Here is a 23,201-nt window from a genome sequence, read left to right on the forward strand (position 1 = left end):
TAGATTCTCAGATCTAGTATAATCCTCGACAGATAGATATCCTTTAAATTGTGGAACTGAAATACTAGGTTATGAGACAAATATTAGAACTATTTTATTACCTTAATGATAACTAATATATTACATACGTCACTACTTAGCCTGTGCACCATGTGTAGGTAGTCGTCACTTGAGCCATGTCTAGGATTATCAGCATGATGATTAGCAGAATTGCCAGACAATGAACCAGAAACTTTATCATGTATGTTTCTCAAACCACCTGCAACAATGGGACTTGATACCGATGCTGAAATTAATAAGAATTAAAAAAAAAAGCGCTTTATAAAAATAAAATTCTTAGAGGATAATAATAATAATTGTTCACAAGTAATATTTTAACATACAGAAATTACAGAGAATAATATAATGAACTGACTATCCAGGGCTTGACCAAATCTTAACACTATGCCACATGTCATTCAGATCTATTGTTGAGAAGAAATAAGACATTAGATATTATAGAAGCTCTCCATATATCTGCATATTCCTCTCCTCTATTTCCTTCCCCTTATTGCCTAAAAGTAACCCCTGTGTTGAATTTAGAGTTCATTCTACCTATGAATGTCTTTATACCTTTGCTATAAATGAATATATTCCTAAATAACACACAGCACTGTTTTGTATAACTTCATACAAATGGTATATGCGTAAATCCTTCTATAACTTGCTTTTTATTTTTTAGTTCAATATCATGTTGAAATTTATTAATTTTTATATATGTAGTTTTAAATTCATTTACTTTAAATAAGTAATCACATGTATTCTGCTATATAATGTACACAATTTATCCATCTTACGTTAGTAGTTCAGATTGCTTAAATATTTTTGCTGTCATAAACAATGCTGTAAAGTATATTCTTGTAAATGACTTTTATTTTTACAAATGTGTCTAGGAATGAAACTGCTGGATAGTCCCATTTTTAAACTAAATATTACTAAATATTAATAAATATCTCCCCTACTTATAAGGGAGATAGATTTTGAACTATGGAGGGAGGTATCTGTATTTTAAATTAAAATAGATATTGTCAAACTACTCTCTAAAATGCTTGTACCAATTTACAGCCCTACGAAAACGATACAAAGTTCAAACTTCTCAGGATACTTAAAATGTTCACTAATCTGATACATATAAAATTTTATTTCAGTTTAATTTTGATTTCCATCTCTTTAACTGTGAACCAGGTTGACCATATTTTCATATATATATTTCTGTACCCGATTTTCTTTTCTTTTTCAGTAAATTGCCTGCTTAATTCTTCAGTCTATTTTTGTCTATTCTTCAGTCTATTTCAGCCTATTTTTGTCTTATTCTTATCAATCTCCATGAGATCATGATATATTTAAATTAATATTTTGTAATAAATTTTGAAATGTTTTCCCCTAAATTTACTTACCTTTATTTATGTTCTCTCCTCTTACACAGAAACTTATAATAATCTATTTTTTCCCCATTTCTAGAATCCAGGCCTACTTAGAAATAAGCTGTTCTCAACCCTAAGATTACCAAAATTTACCTCATGTTTTCTTCTAATTTTATGATTTAAAGTACAAACATGTAAATGGTTTATCAATCTAGAACATTTTGCTCCAGATAATCTAAGAATCCTACTAAAATTTCAAAATGCCTAGATAACCAATCCGGCATGATTTATTTAAACAAACCACATTACATACTGATTCAAAATACCATCTTTAGAATGATAAAATCGGAAAATGACCATTTTCCAATGACAAATGTGAAAACTGATAAATGAGAGTCATTACTGGAAGCTAAACGCTTTAGGGTAAAGATTAATAGGAGACAGAATATTTATATAATCTCAAATTATCACCCTACAAATTACTTACTAATTACAAAGGAAAAATTATGTACTTGCATAATGAAGACATCAAGTGGTCACCACCTAGACATCACTAATAATAAACCCACTTGCCATTTATATGCTTTCTGATATGGTACAATATAAACTATATAACATTATTTATTTAGTACCATTGCCAAAAATAGATAACTAGATGCTAACAAAGCCTTTAAAAATAACTTCCAGTCTTAAAGGAAAAAAAAAAACAAACTTCCAGTTGACAGGAAATACAGGGACTATATGAACAAATTAAACAACACAAAGAAGAAAGCGTGAAATCAACAATATGGGCTACTCTACAACAAAAGTAGCACAGACAAAAAAACCCCAAAAATCACTGTCATGGAGAAAGCGTATGGGACCGTTTTCAGATTAAAAGAGTCAAAAGAGATGAAAAAAACCAAATGCAATGTGTGAGAAACTAGATTAGATCATGCATGGAAAAGAAGATAAAGGTTATGAAAGACATATTTGGGGCAACTGACAAAAACTGAATGTAGGATGGATATAAATGATACTACAGAATTGTTCTTGATTTTTTTTAAAATCAAGTAAAATATTATACTTGATGTTCATAAAGGAGAACCGATTTCTCAGCAGATGTATTTAAGGAAAGAGAGGTAGGATGCCTGTTGGTTAAGTGGTTCACTGTGCTATTCTTTCAACTTTTCTGCATGGTTAAAATTTTTACAGTGTAAGACATCTGCCTTATTTCTGGAACCTTCTCTGTCCCATTTATCTATCCATTTGTTCTTATCAAATGAAATTTTCTTAGTTATCATAACTTTAGTATCTGTGCAGGGCTAACTGTTATTATTTTTAGTCTCTCAAGTATCTGAAATTTCCAAGAAATGACTCATTACTGAATAGGCCCTCAAACTATATTCTTTTATGATTTCAACTAAAGAAAAAAAAAAAGCTGGGTTTATCTTGTTATAAAATAATGGCAGTATTTAGAGTAAAAACTTATGGTTTTTCCTATACATATTTATGTGTATGCAGACTTTCCTTATGAAACAAATATGTCCTTTCACTATTTTTCCCCTGATTAGTTACATTTAAAATGTTTCCCATAACTTCAGTGGGCCAGAATAGAATACTAATATTTCACAAGTATTAAGAGCTCATATACATACATACTTTATGTTCAGCCCTTACACTAAATCTATAATTTTGGAGCTACTTATTTCAAATGTATGATTTGCCTACAAGTTCTTCCTGGAGTTACTGCATGAAATAGGTTCAATCTAGTATTTCATTATCTAGCTTTGGGAAACTAGAAGTTGTCTGTTTTATTAGGTGACACTAAGTTAAAAGCTTGTAAGATAAAAAGTTTATAAATGAAGGATGTTTGACTCCTTGTATAATTAAAAAATAAGAATACAAATAGTAACTAGTGAATAACTGTGACTGTTAAAAATTTGCTGTTAATTATGGGGGACAGACACAGATGTCTGTTATATTATCTTTTGTACTTTTCAAAATTTCTCAAAAAATTATGTATAAATTTATACTAATAAATTATTTAGTAACCATGACATATATCCCAAGGCAGAATGATCTTAAAAAGACATCATATTATCAGCATGACTTCAAATGAGAAGTAGTAATCTAATTTCAAAAAATCTTGCATGTAAGATTATTAATTTTCCTCTACTACTACTGTATCTACTTTTTAGTAAAATTCTCACACTATATATATTTACTAATTAAAACATAATTCTTCTTTGGTTTAAGTGCTACTGTGAGAAAAAAGCCCAATTAAAAAAGCAGTTCCTAATATAACAAGATACACTGAGTTGTTTAATAACCTAATACAGAGTCAAATCACACTGACCCTTTTACCTCCCAAATGATGAATTTCTAAATCATGAATTTAACGTTTTTAATGATATAGCTCTATCTTAAAAGAAATGCTTGTTGACAAGTAAGTATACAGTATAGTCTTCGTGTTTTGAATTTTGTAAAGAGAAAACCAAAGAATTTGCTTAAAACTACAGGCAATTTCTGCAAATAAACAACCATCTTTCTTACCTTGCTGCATCTGTGGATGTGTTGTATAACTTGAAGGATGGGAATATGGCATGTATCCTGCAGGGCTTTGTGGGGCATATGGACTAGGCACTGGGCTATTTTGTTGTGGCATAAATCTGTTCCCAGAGCTTGTCTGTGGTGGCACAAACCGGCTAAAATTCAAAATCCAAACAAACAATATCAGGAAATGAAATAAATACGATATTCCTTGAAATTTCACTGTCAAAAAATTCTCCAAACTCTAATTTGTATAAAATCTAGGCAAATAGAAAAATTTTGAAAAATGAATAATATACAAACATCATTCACAATTCAAAATCTAAGAGTCATACTAAACAGTTTGAAAAAACTGGAGTAATTCGTTTACTTACATAAAAGTATCCATTTGCTTGAGGTACATAAAGCCATACTCTCTAGATGCTACTCCAGGAATTTTCTTATTTCTCTTAAACATACTGGTTATTTCAACACATTCTTTTATCTTTATGAAATTAAGTTACTAAGATGGTAGCTATTTCAATCAGTAAATAAGAGCATTTCCACATATAACATTATAAGGCAAATATTTTATGTGAGTTACTATTTAAGGCTAAGCATTTCAACTTTTTAACGACATATAATTTATCATTATCTAAATGTAGTATACAGTGTATATTCCCAAGAATGTTCGTCACAGAAAATAATACTTAATAAAATGATACACACATATTACCTGGAGGGGCTATGTGAGATAGTGGTTTGTTGATAATTGGAAGATGCAGGACTACTGTGCATGGAATTCTGAGAGAGTTTATACTGAGACATCATCATTCCTAAACAACACACAAAAATGGTTATTAACATGTTATTTTCCTCTAAGGGTAAAGCATTCTTTAAATCATTTAAATCATTATTCTTTCACAAACATTGAAAAGTTCTTTCTGCTTTTTCTTTTTGATCAATATGTTCATTCTGAAGAACAAAATACAGAAACTATAAATTTCAAGTCCAATTTTACCAAAATATTCTTTTAGCATATAACTAATCCTGGACCAGAGATAGATTTAATTTTTAAAAAATTTTTACTTGTTTATTTAAGGTCCTATTGTTAACCTCAGAATAGAAAAGAACTTTTAGAAGTAGCTTTATGTAACCCCTTACCAAATTTACACACTTCTGTCTACAGCAGGCCTTTGGGTGTTTTTTCCATTACATGGAATACTTTATTATATAGATCTCCCAACCTTTGGAGCTTAATTTTACAACACTATTTATTTCACTGTGATTCAGATCCAGGATTTAAAAAGTACTTCACTTAGGGACCCAAAGTTTGAGGTACTGAAATTACCATCTGAAAAGTCTTTTAACACGAAACAGTGTTCCTATTCTTTCTTCCACAGTAATTCTTTGCCATAAAAATGGGGATTAAATGAATATTTGATTAATGAGTGAAAATGTGAGGATAGCCTTTAGATTCTCACATTTCTTTTGAAGCTAGACATTGTTCCTTCAACTGTGACATAAGTGGTACTTTGTTACATAGGAGATGCAGAAAAATTCAGTTACTTAGACATTCTAAAATCAAAGAAAAAAATCTGTGATTAACTTTGACTTTTCTTATGTTATGTATAGCCAATCTTTTGGGGAGCTTCAAGCATTGTGTTATCTTCACAAATTTCATTTCCTTCTGCTGATATGAAAAGTGTCTTTCACCAGAAACATTCAAAAAGAGGCTACATGTCCATTTGCCAGGAACTACAGAAAAGCTTCCAGTTCTATGACAGTGGCTAAATGCAACGAGGGCTCAAAAACACCTCAAAGTCTACCGCTAACAGTATGCTTTCTTTTATATGTAGTCTAAATTTTAACTGAGGAATTTTCTCTTCCAACTCAAACTCAGTACTAATTAATATATTCTATGGCTTAATAGCTTAATTAGCATAACTACTGTTGCCTTTGTTTTGGGAGCGAAAGGGAAGAGTTATGGAAGTTAAAAAATATTTTCCCCTGAATTAACAGCCATCACTGTGACAAGTTGGAATTACTAGTTTGGAAGTAATGGCTGTACAAATAAAAGGGACAAATGAAATTCTAACAGTCCTTTCTGATTATCTCAAAGTTCCTAAGAACTATGAACAAAGTGATTTATTTGCATATTATTAAATTTTCTCCATATGTGTGACTCAGTTACATTTAGCAACAAAGAATCACTTTTTAAATTTTAAAGCCAAATATCAATAGGAAAATGCTTACAAAAAAGTCACAACATGCAATGAATCAATTCATTTTTAAATGGTAGTTTATGTTTTTACCGAGTAGGAGATAGAGAAATCAACATTTCAGACTAAAAAATAAGCATATATAGTATAAAACACAAAGTATGTGACTGAAAAAAAAGTTTTTTATTAGCATGATTACCCAAATTCAATATGTAAAAAAAAAGTTACAAAAATGTGGTGTAAATACCTTGGAAGACTTCCTTTATTCAATCTTTTACTTACTCAAATTATCCTATACTTAATGCTGTTATCCTATTACAGGTATACCTCAGAGATATTGCAAATTTGGTTCCAGACCACCACAACAAAGCAAATATTGCAATGAAAGAAGTTACACAATTTTTTTGTGGTTTCCCAGTGCATATAAAAGTTATGTTTACACTATGCTGTAGTTTACTAAGTGTGCAACAGCACTATGTCTAAAAAAACCCCCAACAATGTACATACCTTAATTTAAAAATACTTTATGGCTAAAAAATGCTAACCATCATTTGAGCCTTCAGTGAGGTTATAATCTTTTTGCTAGTGGAGGGTCTTGCCTCAAAGTTGGTGGCTGATGATTGATCAAGATGGTGGCTGCTGAAGGTTGAGGTGGCTGTGGCAATTTCTTAAAATAAGACAACAGTGATTTGCTGCACTGATTGACTCTTCGTTTCATGAATGATATCTCTGAAGCAAGCAATACTGTTTGATAGCATTCTACTCACAATACAACTTCTTTCAACACTGGAATCAGTTCTCTCAAACCCCGCTGGTGCTTTATCAACTAAGTTTTATACAATATTCTAAATCCTTCGATGCAGTTTTAACAATCTTCACACCATCTTCACCAGGAGTAGACTCTATCTCAAGAAACCATCTTTGCTCATTAGTAAGAAGCAACTCCTCATACGTTAAAGTGAGCTTGCAGCAATTAAGTTACATCTTCAGGCTCCACTTTGAATTCTAGTTCTCTTACTATTTCCACCATATCTGCAGTTACATCCTCCACTGAAGTCTTGAACCCTTCCCAAGTCATCCATGAGAAATGGAATCAACTTCTTACAAACTCTGCTTAATGTTAATCACTATTTATGGCAGCTCCAGCCTTATGAAATGTACTTCTTAGATAATAAGACTTGAAAGTTGAAATGACTCCTTGATCCATAGGCTTCCAAATGGATACTGTGTTAGCAGGCATGAAACATTAATCTTGTACATCTCCATGAGAGTTCTTGGGGTGACCAGATGCACTGTCAATGAACAGTGATATTTTGAAAGGAATCTTTTTTTTGAAAAAGGTCTCAACAATGGGTTTAATATATTGCGTAAAACATGTTGTCAACAGATATGCTGTCATCCATGCTTTGATGCTCCACTTCTAGAGCACAGAGAAGAATAGATTTAGCATAATTCTTAAGGGCCCTAAGACTTTCAGGACAGTCAATGAGCACCGGTTTCAACTTAAATTCACCATCTGCAAGGGCTCTTAGCAAGAGATCCAGCCTGTTCTTTGAATCCGTGAAGCCAGGCATTGACTTCTCCTTTATACCTTTGACAGTTCCAGATGGCATCTTCTTCCAATAGAAGGCCGTTTTGTCTATACTGAAAATCTTTTGTTTAGTGTAGCCATTTTCCCTGATAATTTTAGCTAGATCTTCTGGATAACTGGCTTAGCTTCTACATTAGCACTTGCAGGTCCACCTTGTACTTTTATGTTATAGAGATGGCTTCTTTCCTTAAACCTCATAAACCAACCTTTGCTAGCTTCAAACTTTTCTTTTACAGCTTCCTCACTTCCCTCAGCCTTCACAGAATGGAAGAGAGTTAGGGCCTTGCTCTGGATTAGGCTTTGGCTTAAAGGAATGTTCTGACTGGTTTGATCTTCTGTCCAGACCATCAAAACTTTCTCCGTAACGGCAATAAGACTGTTTTGCTTTCTTACCATTCATGTATTTACTAATGTAGCACTTACCATTTCCTTCAAGAATTTCTCCTTTGCTAACCTGGCTGTTGGCAAGAGGCCTAGCTTGTAGCTTTTGTCATGCCTTCCTCACTAAGCTTAATCATTTCTAGCTTTTGATTAAACTGAAAGACATGAGGCTCTTCCTGTAGAGTTATTAACCTAATTTCAATATTGTTGTGTCTCAGGGAATAGGGAAGCTCAAGGAAAGGGAGAGCCAGAGGAACTGCCAGTCTAGCCAGAGTATACAACATTTATCAATTAGTTCACCTTCTTACATGGGCGTGGTTCATCATGCCCCCAAACAATTATAATAGTTAACTTCAAAAATCACTGATCAGAGATCACCACAACAAATATAATAATAAAATTTGTAATATTGGGACAATTACCAAAATGTGACACAGAGACATGAAGTAAGCAAATGCTGTTGGATAAAAGGCAGATGCATGGTTGCCTTCAATTTGTAAAAAATGCAGTACTTGGGAAGCACAATGAACCAAAGTGCGATGAAACAAGATATGCCTATATAGCCTTTGTTTTAATCAACGAACTCTCCATGGTTTTTTTTTATTTCAACATCCTTCCAGAGCATGTGTAATTCTAGTTTTCCTTTCACTATTTCTATCTGTCTCTTGCTACTGAAATCTAGCTTAGTAGTTCTGGTAAAGATACAGTCTTGCCCTGCATACCTGCCTTCGATTTGCTGACAGGTGAATTAGGCAAAGGGATTTCCAACAGATTCACTTTGAGGAATGGACAGTAACTATAAAATTGCTTTAAAAACACAATTCATACAAAAATACACAAAACCAACAAAGTAATACTATTCAAACACAAAACAAAACTAAGAAATGGAATGATGAACTTCATGGAGGTACTGTCAATTAATGTGGCAATATTCTTGAATACAAGTAAACAGTTAAAAAGTTAGACCTTCCTGAGTGGTCTAAACTATTCCCTTCTAACTATTTTAATCTTGAGAGCAAAGCAAGTGCAAGTACTTGAGCTTGTTAGATTCAGTAAGCTTCAGACCAGAAAAATGCTCCTAACTTAAAGGCTCTCCTTGACTACATAAAAATTACATCTGTGTAGGATATGATATTTTTTATGATTTCTCTCATACTTGTTATAAAAAGAATTTTCCTTAATATTTATTACAAATCTATTTTTCCATTGCTAAGGCAACAGAAGTGTTAAACCAATTACTACATAACCATGAATGTAAACACCGTCAGTACTAAAACTGATACCTGGTATAATGATTTACTACACGTACTACATGCTGAAAAGCTCTGCAGATATTTTTATTATTTGATTAATGAAGATTTTTTTAGTATCAAGTCTATGATTTTTTATTTTTATTTTTATTTTTTAATTTGGGGGGAGGTAATTAGATTTATTTATTTATTTACTTTTAGAGGAGGTACTGGGGATTGAATCCAGGACCTTGTGCATGCTAAGCATGTGCTCTACCACTTAAGCTATACCCTCCCCCCTTAATTCTATGATTTTTGTAAAATTTAAAAAAAAAATTCCTAGAGCTTTGTATTGACTAAACTAATACATTCTGAAATATCTAGCAAACTACATATAAGCTTTGTTTAATTTCCAAGGAATTTAGTTACATATTAAGCTACAAGAATGTTAATAACCATCCATTTAGTTTCCTTTTTCTTCTTGGCTTGATTCAAGTTATCAACACAGCATTCATAGATGTTAGGCTAGCTTGTTAAAGGAGACACCTGGGTTTTATTACACATGAAACAAGTTCTAATATAGGATTCATAAAAAATGTACTACGAAATTCAATTATTAAAAACCTCACCACTTTGTACATATCTGTTCTGCATACTTTTCTCCCTGAAAACGTTAGGACTCCTTGCCAGGACGGCCTGCAACAAGACTGGTATGTCGCCTTCTGGATCATCACTGCCAAGGTTATCTTTCAACTCTCTGGCATTGGAAAAATAAATACAAAGAAATTAAAATAATGATTAAGAATTTTCTATTCTATATTAGTAAGACAGCAATTCACCAGTGAAATTCAGAAAAGGCTGAGGCAGAAAATTAAGAAGACTATGGCATAAAAATAAATTACACAAGTAAGTCTAACAATTTCATGGACTTTTAAAGATGCTAATCCTAGAAGAAACAGAATTATCAAAAAATGACAAGAGGGGAGTTCTTCTAACAATAACTTATTTTTTTCCCCATTTTATTTTAAACAGGCAGGAAAAAACCCCAAAACATTATTTTATAGAACTATGAGTGAATTTAGGAATGTTCTCATCAGTTTCAAAATAGAAAATAAATAATGTCTATTCTAAAATATTCAAAAAATGGAAGAGTAGCAGTGATAATTATGCAGAGAAGTTGATACTTGGGCTTGGAATAGATTTTCTCCCTTATACCTGAATATGAGTGAGTCTGCCTTTTTAAGAACGTCCTCTGAATAAAGTAACAATGTTGCCATACTGATTAAAATAAGACTCAAAGGCTACGTAATTTTTCCTTCTTTATTCTTTTCTCAAATACAGACATTTTGGGGGGTAGGGGGATACCCAAGCAAGTGGTTAAGAACAGCTGCAATTAGTAAGTAGCAAATTAAATTTACAACTATGAAAGGTAAATGATAAAAAATTAAATATAGGCAGTATTTTAAATTTTACATTCTAAATATGTCCCTGTTCCACTCCTTAAGTCTAATGAGAAAGATTGATAAAGATGGTGCCCAATGGTAAGATTAAATAAATTTCTGGGGGCAATCTTGAAGCAGCTCTCAATAACATCACTATATATATGCTACTTCCCTTATCCCGCTAAATATTTGGTGGAGATTTTTTGATTAAGGATGTACAAGTACAAGAAGTGATGTATTATTTTGACATTTTTGAATTTCTGGAATGACAAAATATTAGCATTATACTTTCTTCTGATTTTAACCAATCGTTTCTGTTTCTCCATCAGAAAATTCACATTTAGTATTTCACCTAAAGTCATCAGTTTTAAAAATAAAGTATGTGCAGCATCTGATGGCAGAGACCTCTTCATTATTTTAATATGTGCTATCCTCATTCTCCTAATTAAAAAAAAAAAAAATCGAAGGACATATGAGTACCAATGTGTAGTGAGGTGTGAACTTTTTAATACATTTTTGTGTTGGGATAGGTATGTACTGCTTTGGTAGTAAAAATTAAATTAAAAAATGAGTCCCAGATTCTATGGTAGCCTTCCTTGAAGTTACTCTTTTGAGTTCTTGACATCCTTCCCATGAGAAGTATACCACTTTAAATAGAGCCAGAAGCAAAGTCCATAGTGCCTGGAAATTCTAACCACTCTAGCAATTTTACAAAAAAGAGAGCTTCATAAGTAACTTTAGACCTCTGTATAGAGCCACCTCGATGAACCCTAAGATTATTACAAGAATTGGAGATCTTCATAGAAGTACACAGGTCAGAACTACTGTCTCAAAATAACTATGGCCTATTTAAATCTCATTAATATCTCATCACAGTAATGCTATGTTCTCACTTGGATATCAATATAAAACTATGTATTTAAATTTTTTTGAAACAAAAGTAAAACCAGGAAAGCTGATTCTCTTAGTGAGACCAGAATTTTTCACTTTATTTTAGATTGTACTTACATGTGATCCGTTGATACCTGGTTGAGGCTATGGACAAGCTGTGAAACCAAATTATCATCCCTACAGGCCAAAAGGCAGTTCACCTCTTCTGCTATTCGTGCATTAAAGAGAAGGCTCTTTGTAGTTGTAGCAGGTAAAGGGGATGGAAGAGGCAGCTGGTTCAGGACTATTTGGAATAAAATCAGATTATTAGAAATTAAGTTACTATAAGAAGTCTCTTTAGTGCTAACATACATTTGGGAATTAAAAGTAAGTTATTAAAAAGTAAGTTATAAATATTAAAGTGACAAATTAATAAAAGACATCCTTCTTCCCCAACAAACCTCAGACAACTCTACAAAACTCCTCAAATGTCAGCTGGATCATAGTAGATTATACTATTCTCTAAGAGTGAAACTCAGCTTCTTTATCTTTGTGCTGACTATTCATGTCTCAAATATTTGTTAACTTAATAAATGAGTAGCCAAAAAGGTAGAGTTAAAAACTAAGTAATTTTCCAGGAATTGAGAATATATTAGTTAATCTCATTCATTTTTGCTTATAAGACTAATCAGAATCAATACACTCTCACATAAATAAACCAAGTAATAATACCTGACTCTTTGCCAGATAATGTTTTTTAAAAGCTTAAGTAAATACAAAAATAAACAGCTCACTTTAGCAAGTGAACAACATTCACAAAATAGGATTCTGAAGGAAGACTATCTAAGGGATTTTGCTTTAAGTTATAAATTCCTAAATAGTCTCTCTTCTTCCTAACAGTAAACAAAAGGGCATAAATGTTTTACAGTAGTTTATATTCAGCTATTTAATGTCTGTTCACATAATGGAAATTTATTCATATGTCTAAACTAAAAGTTAAGAACATCAACTAAAGTGTCTTTGTTTTTGCCTTAATTTCTAATTACCTATACGGTATAACTATCATGCTGCTCAGCCACAATGGGTAATAATAATTTTCTTTACTAATAAAAACATGGGAAATAAGTTATTATGTAATAAATAGGTATATTGGGCAAACAAACTTTAAAAATAAGGTACAGCTGAGATAATGGGTAAATAAAAAGAAATTCCTGGTAGTACATCTGATTCTGTACTCCTGCATATTGAGTTTATGCCTTACCTATAACAAAGTGATCAACAAAACTAAAGACAGTTTCAAAGGATTTTACCTGAGTTACCCTAACCCTACCAGCTACTTTCTTGTTATCTCAGATTTTATAAACCAGCCCTGCTAGTTTCCGCACTGAAAAGCTGTAGGCTGGTGTCTACTTTACCCCATTTAAACCAGCTGGAAACTGACATGAGAAAAAGGTAGTATTTGGGAAATACTGAACACAGATAAAAACACTACTTGAAGTTATTTTCTCATAGCTTTATTTATAAAGCCCCATATATTGCATAATGCTTGCTATACAAAGAAAGGCAGGTCATCTCCTCACTGTCCACTCATCCCTCTTATGTCTCCTTTTCCTTTTATTTATTCAGGTAAAAACGACAGAAGAACTAATATTTTTGCATTTTTGAGTTGCTTTTTGCACCATTACCCAGGGACTAAGAATTAGAGTTGCCTACCAAAAGAATAAGCACCTAAAAGATTGCGCTACACTAAGTAAAACTCAAGAGAATGACAATGTTCTTTAAAGTTAAGTGTTTAGAGTAAATAGGCTCCTGTCTAAGACAAACTCCAACAGATTACTGAACATAACATCCAACATAAACATCACTAAGAAATTAGATTAAGTTGGGTATCAAACTTTCTTCTTGAAGTGCAGTTTCAATTACCATTTCTATAAATGTTTTTTAAAAAGTCTGAAATTGTTCTTATATGCAAATTCACGCTTCTTCGGTTTTTATTTTTCTTAATGCTTTGTTTCATCTTCTTTGAGCCTCAATTTTGCATTTATCCCTTTATCATATAAAACCTTTAAACAAACACATGCTACCATTTCCAAATGGGTCCTTAAAATGAAACAGAAATTAGGGTCTTTATCTATTGTCTGACTACACTAATGTTGTTACCTTCACATTTATGCCAATTAATCAAAGAAAATCACGATGTTTGTCATTCAAAATCTAAAATCTTTAAACATTTTCTGTTACTTATGACACTAATAATAATTACTGTTATAGTCTCTTCAAAAATCAGTGTCAGAGTAGAATGTAAATTAGATAAATTAACCACTTACGGTCTGTAAGACTAGCAATCCCCGCAAGAGTAGTGATGGGGACATGGGGCATATCCCCATTCATCCTGAAGTTCTGGAATGGTGTTGTCTAAGAAAGTACTTAGTTCAGGTGCCAGCTGTCATTACTTCCCATTTCCCAAACACTGAAACAAAAAAGACATTATTTGTAAAAATACGTCAAATATATCATTAGGGAAATGTTTATAAAAAACAAAAATTTCTGCTTTTCTTATTTGTTTAACCTATATGATAATAGCTATCATGCTCATACTACTTACCCTACATTACACTTGCAGAGTGCTTTGCATATAGTTAACTCATTTAGTCCTCACAACCACCAAGTAAGGTACGTACTATTATTTTCTGCATTTTACTAATGAGGAAATTAATTTCCAGGGAGTTTAAAGTACCTTGTAGAGAAAGATCAGAACCTAAGCAATCTGGCTCAAGAGTCTGTGCAGCTTAGTGGGCTCTATAACTAGGTGGGATGCTCAGTTCTGACAAGCACTGTTTTCTTTTCCACATCATAAACACATCAAAATCTAGGTTCAACTTGCCTTTCTAGTAAGTAATGTACACATTATTCAAAGATGTGTCTTTATTAAATAACTTTATAAACAACAGCAAACAGAGGAAATCTCTATGTCAATTATCTAAGACATAGTGCTAAAATAGAAAACTGAGTTGTAAACTTTAAACTGTAAATGTTTCTCTTTTTTGAGGTTATATCTGCTAGTCAGTAACTTTTAAGAGAGCCTCTATATTTTTTGAGTTATAAACGTCAAAACAGTGTAATGATGTAACACTAGTAACTCCCCTTACTCACACATCATAATGCAACTTTGCAAATTTAAGTTTTTCTTCAAAATATAGAAGTATATAGGTAGTTAAAAATAAGAATATTCTTCTTCCTGACTTTCATTATAAATATGAGATAGACTGACAAAAGTTCCAAAAACATATATGTATGGTTTAACAGTTATAAAGTGAGCATTCCTGGAACCACCATCCAGAAGCCTAGCACTCTAGTTCCTTCTAGTGGTAACAACTATCCTGTCTTTTTAGTAATCCATTTCCTTTCCTTTTTTTCCTTCACAGATTAATGGTCTTTATATGTACTTTCTTTTCTGGTAAATGGCCAAGGGGAAAATACTGTTTTCCTTTGATGAATGACTGATATAAAACTTGCCAGTAGAAGCTCACTGTAAGGAAATGGTACAGAAAATAATATATGGAAGATATAGTTACTATTGGCTATCCTATAGTTTTCCTTTTGCTACACTATGCACTTTACACTTTGAAGTAATTAATTTGATTCTTTAATAATCACTAAAGAAGTTTAAAGAAGCACTGTATATTTAGCAGTTGCATCAAGCACTCAAGAAAAAAGTTAGTTAGAATTTAATACTGATAGAAGTTACCAAAACGCTTAGTAATTAATGTGGGGAAAAAAAATCACTGAATGCAAATTATGTATAGAACAGCACAAAATATCGTTATTCATGCAGGACTCTCTGCTGCACATGTAAACTGACATATTCAAGCAGATTAAGTAACAAGTGACCATTTTAATCATTTAATTCAGAGGATAGATAGGTACCCATAAAGAATAACATGTTAGGGGAATCTACTGTGGACTACTTGACTTTATTCCATTTTCCTAAATCTCAGGTGAGAAACATTTTAAGTAGACCCAACCCTAGGCTGGAGTTTTTTCAGCCTGAAAATGATTCTCTCTATATACATAAAGTCATATATATATATATATATATATATATAATGTCAGTTACCATGTCTAAATTGGAAGATTAAAAAACCTAACCTTAAGGTTGTGCTTTTCTTAGTGGCATGACAAGGTATCTGAACACACTGATGTCAACTCAAAACTGGGAGTAAGAGAGAAAGGAAGGGGAGCAACAATGCTTGTTTGGTTTAAAGTGCTTTAAGTATATAGACTGAGTAGATGACTACTGACAAATCTAATTACAACTTACTGCTGAACTATGACAATTTCATGGAATCCAAGATTTTGAAGAACAAAAGACTTTGGTAGAAATGGACTTATAATTTTAGCCAAGGTCATAGATTTTGATGAATATGAGTAGTCTGTAGAAATGCTGCTGCCTTATGCTAGAAGGTGATCAGAGTCCATCAAGAAACAACATTCCTAGAACATTCCTAGAACCCCTAATTAATTAGACATGGCATTTCTGGCTCTGGATTGGGCAATGTTTGGTCTAAGTGGCTCTGTAAAAAGTACACTATCTTTCATGAAACTGCTGAAACTGTAGATGAAAAGTCATTATCTCCGTGGAAGAACGTGTCCAGAATGAAATGGTAACCAAATGGGAAAGATTATAATGAGTGGTTTAGAACTGTCACTTAAGGCAGTGCTTTATTTAAAATGTGTGAATGGTGACTGATTAGTGGATTGTAAAATAAATTTAGTGGGTTGAGATCAACATTCAGAGGGATAGAGGAAACAGAAATAAAAGGCTACACTGCACATGGTCTTGTGAGCCTAGGTAGCATGTCTTTCTAATTGTGGGTCACCAAGTCAAAGCAATTCGAAAGTTACTGATTTAAAGAAATGGAAGAGAAAAAAAGTAGCCCCCTCACAAGTGGTGATGAGAATGAAATAACAATGCATGTAAATCACTTGACATACTACCTGGTACACTGTAAGTGATCCAAAAAGTTAACAGTATTAACTGCTAACTTGAAAAATACTTTAGAGGAATAGAGGAGAAACACAAGTGAATTACGGAAAGGGGGTCTTTTCAATATAGGTAATCCCTATTTCTTAAAGACCTATTATAAATTATTATTTGAAATTCCAGTATATATTCACCATAGTATTACAAGTATGTACAACAGTCCTAGGCACGCTCACCTACAATTATTTAAATGGTACAGTAGCTGAAATAAATAATGGCAATAAAAAGTAAAAAAAAATCTAACTGTTGTAATAGTAAAAACTAAATCAAACACACACAAAAATCAAGAAATCATTTATAACATAATCTTAGAATGGCTTGACGTTTAATTAAAATAATAGTTAATTAGTGGAAGATATTATAGTAAATTCCCATTTCAGCCCATTATGAGTCTGAAGGGAACTTCTAAGCACTTGCCAAATTAAAGACCCCAGTTTTTTGCTCATTTAATTTCACTTCAAAATTTAAGATTTCCTTATATAAATGATAGAAATGCAAATAAAATAGTATTAGTAAAAGTTACAACAGTAATATTCAGATTGAGATGGTTTTGGAATAAAAGGTAATCTCCTAATCTTGTAGTGGATAAAACTTTCCTGGACAGCCTCTTTGTATTCTACAGCCAAAAGAACATGAATGCTATTATCTCAACAATTTCACTTTTTTAGTAGTAAAAAACTGGTTAAAATGATAACTAACATTTACTAAGCACCTACTACATAGTAAAAAAATGGTAACGAAAACTTTAAATGTACTCTAATTCAATCCTTATAGAAAACTGAGGTACTAATATTCCAATTTTATCTAATGAGGAAATGTCTTGCCTTTGTCATGTTATCTCAGAAATCTTTCATAAATGCCTCATTCTTTTTTTTAATATATTTTATAGCTCGACTGAAACATCAAATTTAAATGAATGTTATTCAGTAAAAGTACACCATGTAACTATAAAGTAAGACGACTATGGCTTTATGGAGTCAGACTCCTTACTTTATAACTTACAGTGACATCTATTTCGTACTTGGTTCACATTTCTATGGCACTTTAAGTACTTTTACTTTCTTCTTGATCTGGACTATACAGCAATAAGCAAAACTCAATCTGAAGAAAGCCAGTATTCAATAAAAGATTTTAAGAGTAAGTTAACACCCTAGTACTTATGTTAAGTTCATAACTTCTCAAAATTGGCATAACATTTTAATAAATCAATCTTGTCAAACACAAACCACTTATTTCCTCCATTTCTGAGCATATCAACAATGAGATAAATGATGCTAAATGGAAGATATCATCAATTTGGTAACTCTTCCCTTAACAATCATTCAGTCTGCATTAAATTAATAATCAAAATTCCTTTAAATTCTACTTTGTGTTGTTCTCCAGAAAAATGTTTCATCTCTTTTTTTCTGGACATAACAAAAGGATTTTCCTTTTTACTTGATAGTTAAAGTAGATTTAAAATGTCACATTAGATTAGATTAATAGTTCATCCAACTCCATATAGGTACCCCTTGAGTTATAAATGGTATCCAAGAGTTCATACTACGTTTCTATGGTATTTAAGCCCTTCATGATGATGTATCCAGTAATATTTATCTTCTGTCACTGTGTTAAATACTATGCTAAGCAAGCAATCTGCAATAGTTAACAAGATGGAAGCAGTCTCTACCCTTCAAACTTGAGTTTGGCCAAGGAATGCTGTGAAAGGAGAGTATCTTCCAGGAGGAGAAAGGGGAAAAGAATCACTGAATTAAAACCTGAATCATCTGTGATAACACGGATAGACCTTGAAGGCATTATGCTAAGGGAAATAATATAGTATTTATCTTTCTGTGTCTGACTTATCTCACTTATATGTGGAATCTAAATACACACACACACACACACACACCACGAAACAAAATTCATAGAAAAAGAGATCAGACTCATGGTTAACAGACACAGGGGATTTGGGGGTGGGGTGGGAGGGACGTTGGAGGAAGGTGGTCAAAAGGTTCAAACTTCCAATTGTAGGTACTAGGGATGTAGTATACAAAAGGATGACTATAGCTAACACTGTTGTATGATACACAGGAAAGTTGTTAAAAGAGTAAATCTAAATTCTAAAAGTTTCCATTACAAGGAGAAAAAAATTTTTCCCTTTACTCTTTTCTTCTTGCTTTTCTTTTTATTGTGTTTACACAAGAAGGGTGTTAACTGAACCTATAGTGGTAGTCATTTCACAATATATGTCAATCAAACTGTCATGCTGTACATCTTAAACTTATACAGTGATAACTGACAATAAAATATATGTAAATAAAACACTTACACAGTAATACATCTCAATAAAACTGAAAGAAAAAAGAAACCTGAACCAATTCTACTGTGACTACACCATATTTTAATCCCTCCACTCTCTGCAGCACATTCATTTAAAAAACAATGGCAAAGATTCTTAAAATTCATGAAAAGATATACTGCTAACTGAAAATAATATCAATGTGTACAGCTCAAGCCCATTTTTGCTTAAAATACATTTTTATACAAATACAGTCTAGGCATGAAAAAAGTTCTTTAAGAATGTATCTTCAAACTATTAACAATGGTTAGGGGGTAGGATGTATTCTGGGATTTTGGGGAATCTCCATCTTTGTAGTATCTGTATCTGTATTTTTTGGATTAATAAAAACTATTAGTCTATAATTCAGAAAAACAATGATATAAAATATGTATTAAAATGAAAAACTTTAAAGAGTCTTCTAATAGGTGCTGTTATATGTAAATTTCACTGGGATAGTTAAATAATTATCTGTGAAACCTATGTTAAGAATCTATGTAAGAACCTATGTAAGAAGGCACTGTGTTGGGTACTAAAGACTAGCAGAATATGTAGAGTGCATTCATAAGTACTTTGGCCAGAGCATAAGGCCAGAAAGGTGGAGCCTGCAAAGGAATTTGTCATAAAATGTTGATCTTTTTTCATATCCTTAACATAAGTGAACGTAAGCTTTCAGTAAGACTAATGTAAGAGTGGTAAGAAAGGTGGGGTGGTAGAGAGAGAGAGAATGGAGGCAGAAAACTGTTGGAGGAATACTATGGAACTAACATGTAATGATAGTCTGATTTTGGATTCATTCAGATTAAAATGCCAAAGTAACATTTAGTTGTTGGAGAAGTCTAAAGTTGGAAGTTGGAAACTCTAGAACTGACTGTAGAGATCAGAGATACAGCAATAGATATGGAAGTGATCCACAGAGGACTGATAGCAGCTAAATTATAACAGATGAGATAGGCAAGAGACAGGATAACACTGTAGGGGAACTTTTTTAAGCGCTTCTTATGTGCCAGACATTAACACATAGTTTTCCTTAATCAAACCAAGGTCAGAGGGTTCTAAAGATGATCTCTATTTTACAGATTAAAAAAAAAAAAAAAAGCTAAGAGCCTAAATTATTTGCCTATGGCTACACAGACAGTACAGAGCAGAGCTGGGTGTTTCTAACTAAAGCTTACATTCTCATGCATATCTGAAGGACATAAAATTGGCAAACATCTACACTGCTATGACAGAAATACAAACCAATAAAAGGTAAAGGAAATTATTCCTCAGAGAAGCTAAATGTCTGTTCAGGGTATCACAGCTTGCAACTGACCCAGTCAAGACTATGGATGTTTGGATTTCTAGTTCAGTATTTTTACACTATGCTACCTTACATGATTATAACATTATTTTGAATAAACAAAAATTTTACATGTAGAATATTTAGCTAACTAGCACCTTTCTTCCTTGGCAATATCAATTTCTTCTTATCTTTTTTCTCGGTGAGGAGAGAGAGAGAGGGCTTAAAACTATTTTTAATGTCTCACTTTGTAACACATTTAATAGTATAAACTCCCTCAGATTCTTTTGGGGGACGGGTGGAATAAAAACCCTAAGTAGCTAGATAAGTAAACAAGTAAATCTGCATTGTACTATTTACTATTTTAAGTAGGTAACAGTAAGTCCCTAAAACGGCATCTCTCTAGCAGAATCCTTTCACTTTATCAAGCTACCTCCAGATTCTTTTTTGCTGCCTACTATTCAAGAATGAATTTTTCACATTCTGAAGACACTTCCAAAAGACCTTCCTCAAATCCTAGCTCAAAAACAGTTTCCAGTAAGTTGTACTGTGAAAATTCTCACTTCTTTAAAACATTTCTGTTTTTTATAGTTCTAAACTATTTCCATTAAATAAGAAAAATGCAAAATAAAAGCTCTAAAGTTCTCTTTAAAACATGCTTTGCTTTTGGAATCCTGAGCTCTCTGCAGCCACAATGTTGGATACCAATAATGTGTATTCCAATAACGTAGCTATATCTTAATATATTTAATATATAATAGAAGGATACAGTCAATTACTGATTACTATTAGGAAGAGAAAAAGAAGTCACCAAGAAGTAAATCTGGTTGAGATTTAGGGTGTTTCAAAAGCAGTTTATAGAATATGTGTATGTTCATTAAGAAAACAATCGTAAAAGTGTATTTTTCTAATCATATTTATGTATTTTTCTAATCTTGTTCTCACCAATTTATTTCACATGCAGTTTTTGAACTGACTTTAACAAAACTTCGTATTACTTTAAAAGGTCCCAGCTGATTATGACAATTAAATTCACTTAGAGGTCTCCAGAGTAGTTACATGATGTCTAATGATAGCAAAATATGCAAAAATGCAAGCTTCACCAGGAAAAAACAAAACAAAACTCCTGCGTACTATTTGTTTGTTTTTTTAACAAGAGGGCATGGAAGAAATTTCCAAGTGCCGCTATGAGTTATTTGGGTTCCTAGTACACCTCCCCACACCGAAATTTTTATTTCTCACCTTCTTTTCCACTGCAAAAGAGCCTATCTCAATCCTCTAATAAAGGTTGATTGATTCTTACACCACAAAACTATTTCCTATACAATGGTATTAGAAATGCAAAATCAAACAATAATTGTTTTATTTCCTTCTAAATGAGGTTGAGGTCTTAAAGAACTATAATATTTAGATACAGGCTTCAACTTTTGACCATAACACCCTTGATGATACAAATTAATCTAAAATACAAGAAAAAAAAATGCTTTTATGTAAAATTACTGAACAGTCCACAAGAGGGCACACTTTCAACTACTGTAAAATTTTTAAATGCATTTTTTTTTTAAAACTAGTCCAAAGATTACCCAGATTCTTTTGAATTGATCATTCAACATCCTCAGAACACAGCAGATTCTGAAGTTTGTAAATATTTTTTTGTTTAAACACACAGAAACTTTTTCTGGGGATGCATATAGAATGTAAGGAATGCCTGAATACATGATATAAGTATGCAATCTTATCTGCCATCTTGGTCCTGTTAGCTACTTGGAATTTGGCTGTCCTAAAAATCTTTTCAAGAAATGCTGGCTATTTTTATCTATCTATCTATCTTTCTTTCTTTCTCTTTTCCGATCACCACCATAAATTTAGTGAACATCCATCATCTCATATAGATATAAAGAAAAAGAAAAAAGTTTTCCTTGTAATGAACACTTTTAGGATCTACTCTCTTAACAACTTTAATATATAATATACAGCAATGTTAATTATATTTATCATACTGCACATTACACCTCTAATACTTATTTATCTTTCAACTGGAAGTTTCTTTTGACCACCTTCATCCAATTCTTCCTCCCTCCACCCCCTGCCTCTGTCAATTACAAATCTGATCCTTTCTCTTGAGTTTTCTTGTTTGTTTGTTTTTGAAGTATAATTGACCTATAACACTACGTTAGTTACTGTTGCACAACATAGTGGTTTGATATTTCTATACATTTCAAAATGATCACCACAGGAAGTGTAGTTATCGTACCAATATATTACATTATTACTAACTAAATTCCCCACACCATACATTTCATCTGTGACTCATCTATTTGCTAACTGGAAGTTTGTACCGCAGTCTTTCTCACCTGTGGCATTCATCCCTCCACTACCACCCTGCTCCCCTCTGGCAACCACCTTTTTGTTCTCTGTATCTATGACTATTTCTGTCTTCTTATGTTTGTGCATGTGTTTTGTTTTTCCACATATAAGTGAAATCATACGGTATTTATATTTCTCTGTCTGACTTACTCCACTTAGCATAGTACCCTCTAGGTCCATCCACATTGTCGCAAATGGCAAGATTTCATTCTTTTTTGACTGAGTAAAACACACACACACACACACACACACCCACATACACACCCACATCTTTATCCCATTCATCAATTTATGGGCACTTAGGTTGCTTCCATCCCTTAGCTATTGAGAATAATGCACTGAATATAACAGTGCATATCTTTCTAATTAGTGTTTTTGTTCTTTTTGGGAAAATACCTAGAAGTGGAATTGTTGGATTGTATGGCACTTCTATTTTTAATTTTTTGAGGAACCTCCATATTGTTTTCCATAGTGGCTACACCAATTTACATTCTCACCAATGATGCATGAGAATTCCCTTTTTTCCACATCCTCCCCAA

The 23,201-nt window shown here is 32.4% G+C and overlaps 1 protein-coding gene across 5 annotated transcripts in view; it reads right to left on the bottom strand.

Annotated features, from left to right (window-relative positions):
• NIPBL (NIPBL cohesin loading factor) overlaps positions 1-23,201 on the bottom strand; it is a 176,097-nt gene that overhangs the window by 91,399 nt on the left and 61,497 nt on the right. For 4 of the 5 annotated variants that reach the window (XM_006207665.4, XM_015242078.3, XM_031676635.2 and 1 more), the window contains 6 exons: positions 13,977-14,119; positions 11,788-11,953; positions 9,967-10,094; positions 4,651-4,750; positions 3,939-4,090; positions 129-286 (listed from right to left, as the gene is read on the bottom strand). In XM_006207665.4, coding sequence (XP_006207727.1) covers positions 129-286; positions 3,939-4,090; positions 4,651-4,750; positions 9,967-10,094; positions 11,788-11,953; positions 13,977-14,040 — 768 coding nt within the window. In that variant the 5' untranslated portion in view covers positions 14,041-14,119. The remainder of the gene's footprint in view (positions 1-128; positions 287-3,938; positions 4,091-4,650; positions 4,751-9,966; positions 10,095-11,787; positions 11,954-13,976; positions 14,120-23,201) is intronic. The other variant, XM_072958767.1, reaches the window with a different exon arrangement.

Source organism: Vicugna pacos, chromosome 3, assembly GCF_048564905.1.
Source record: "Vicugna pacos chromosome 3, VicPac4, whole genome shotgun sequence".
In the NCBI taxonomy this organism is placed as follows: Eukaryota; Metazoa; Chordata; class Mammalia; order Artiodactyla; family Camelidae; genus Vicugna; species Vicugna pacos.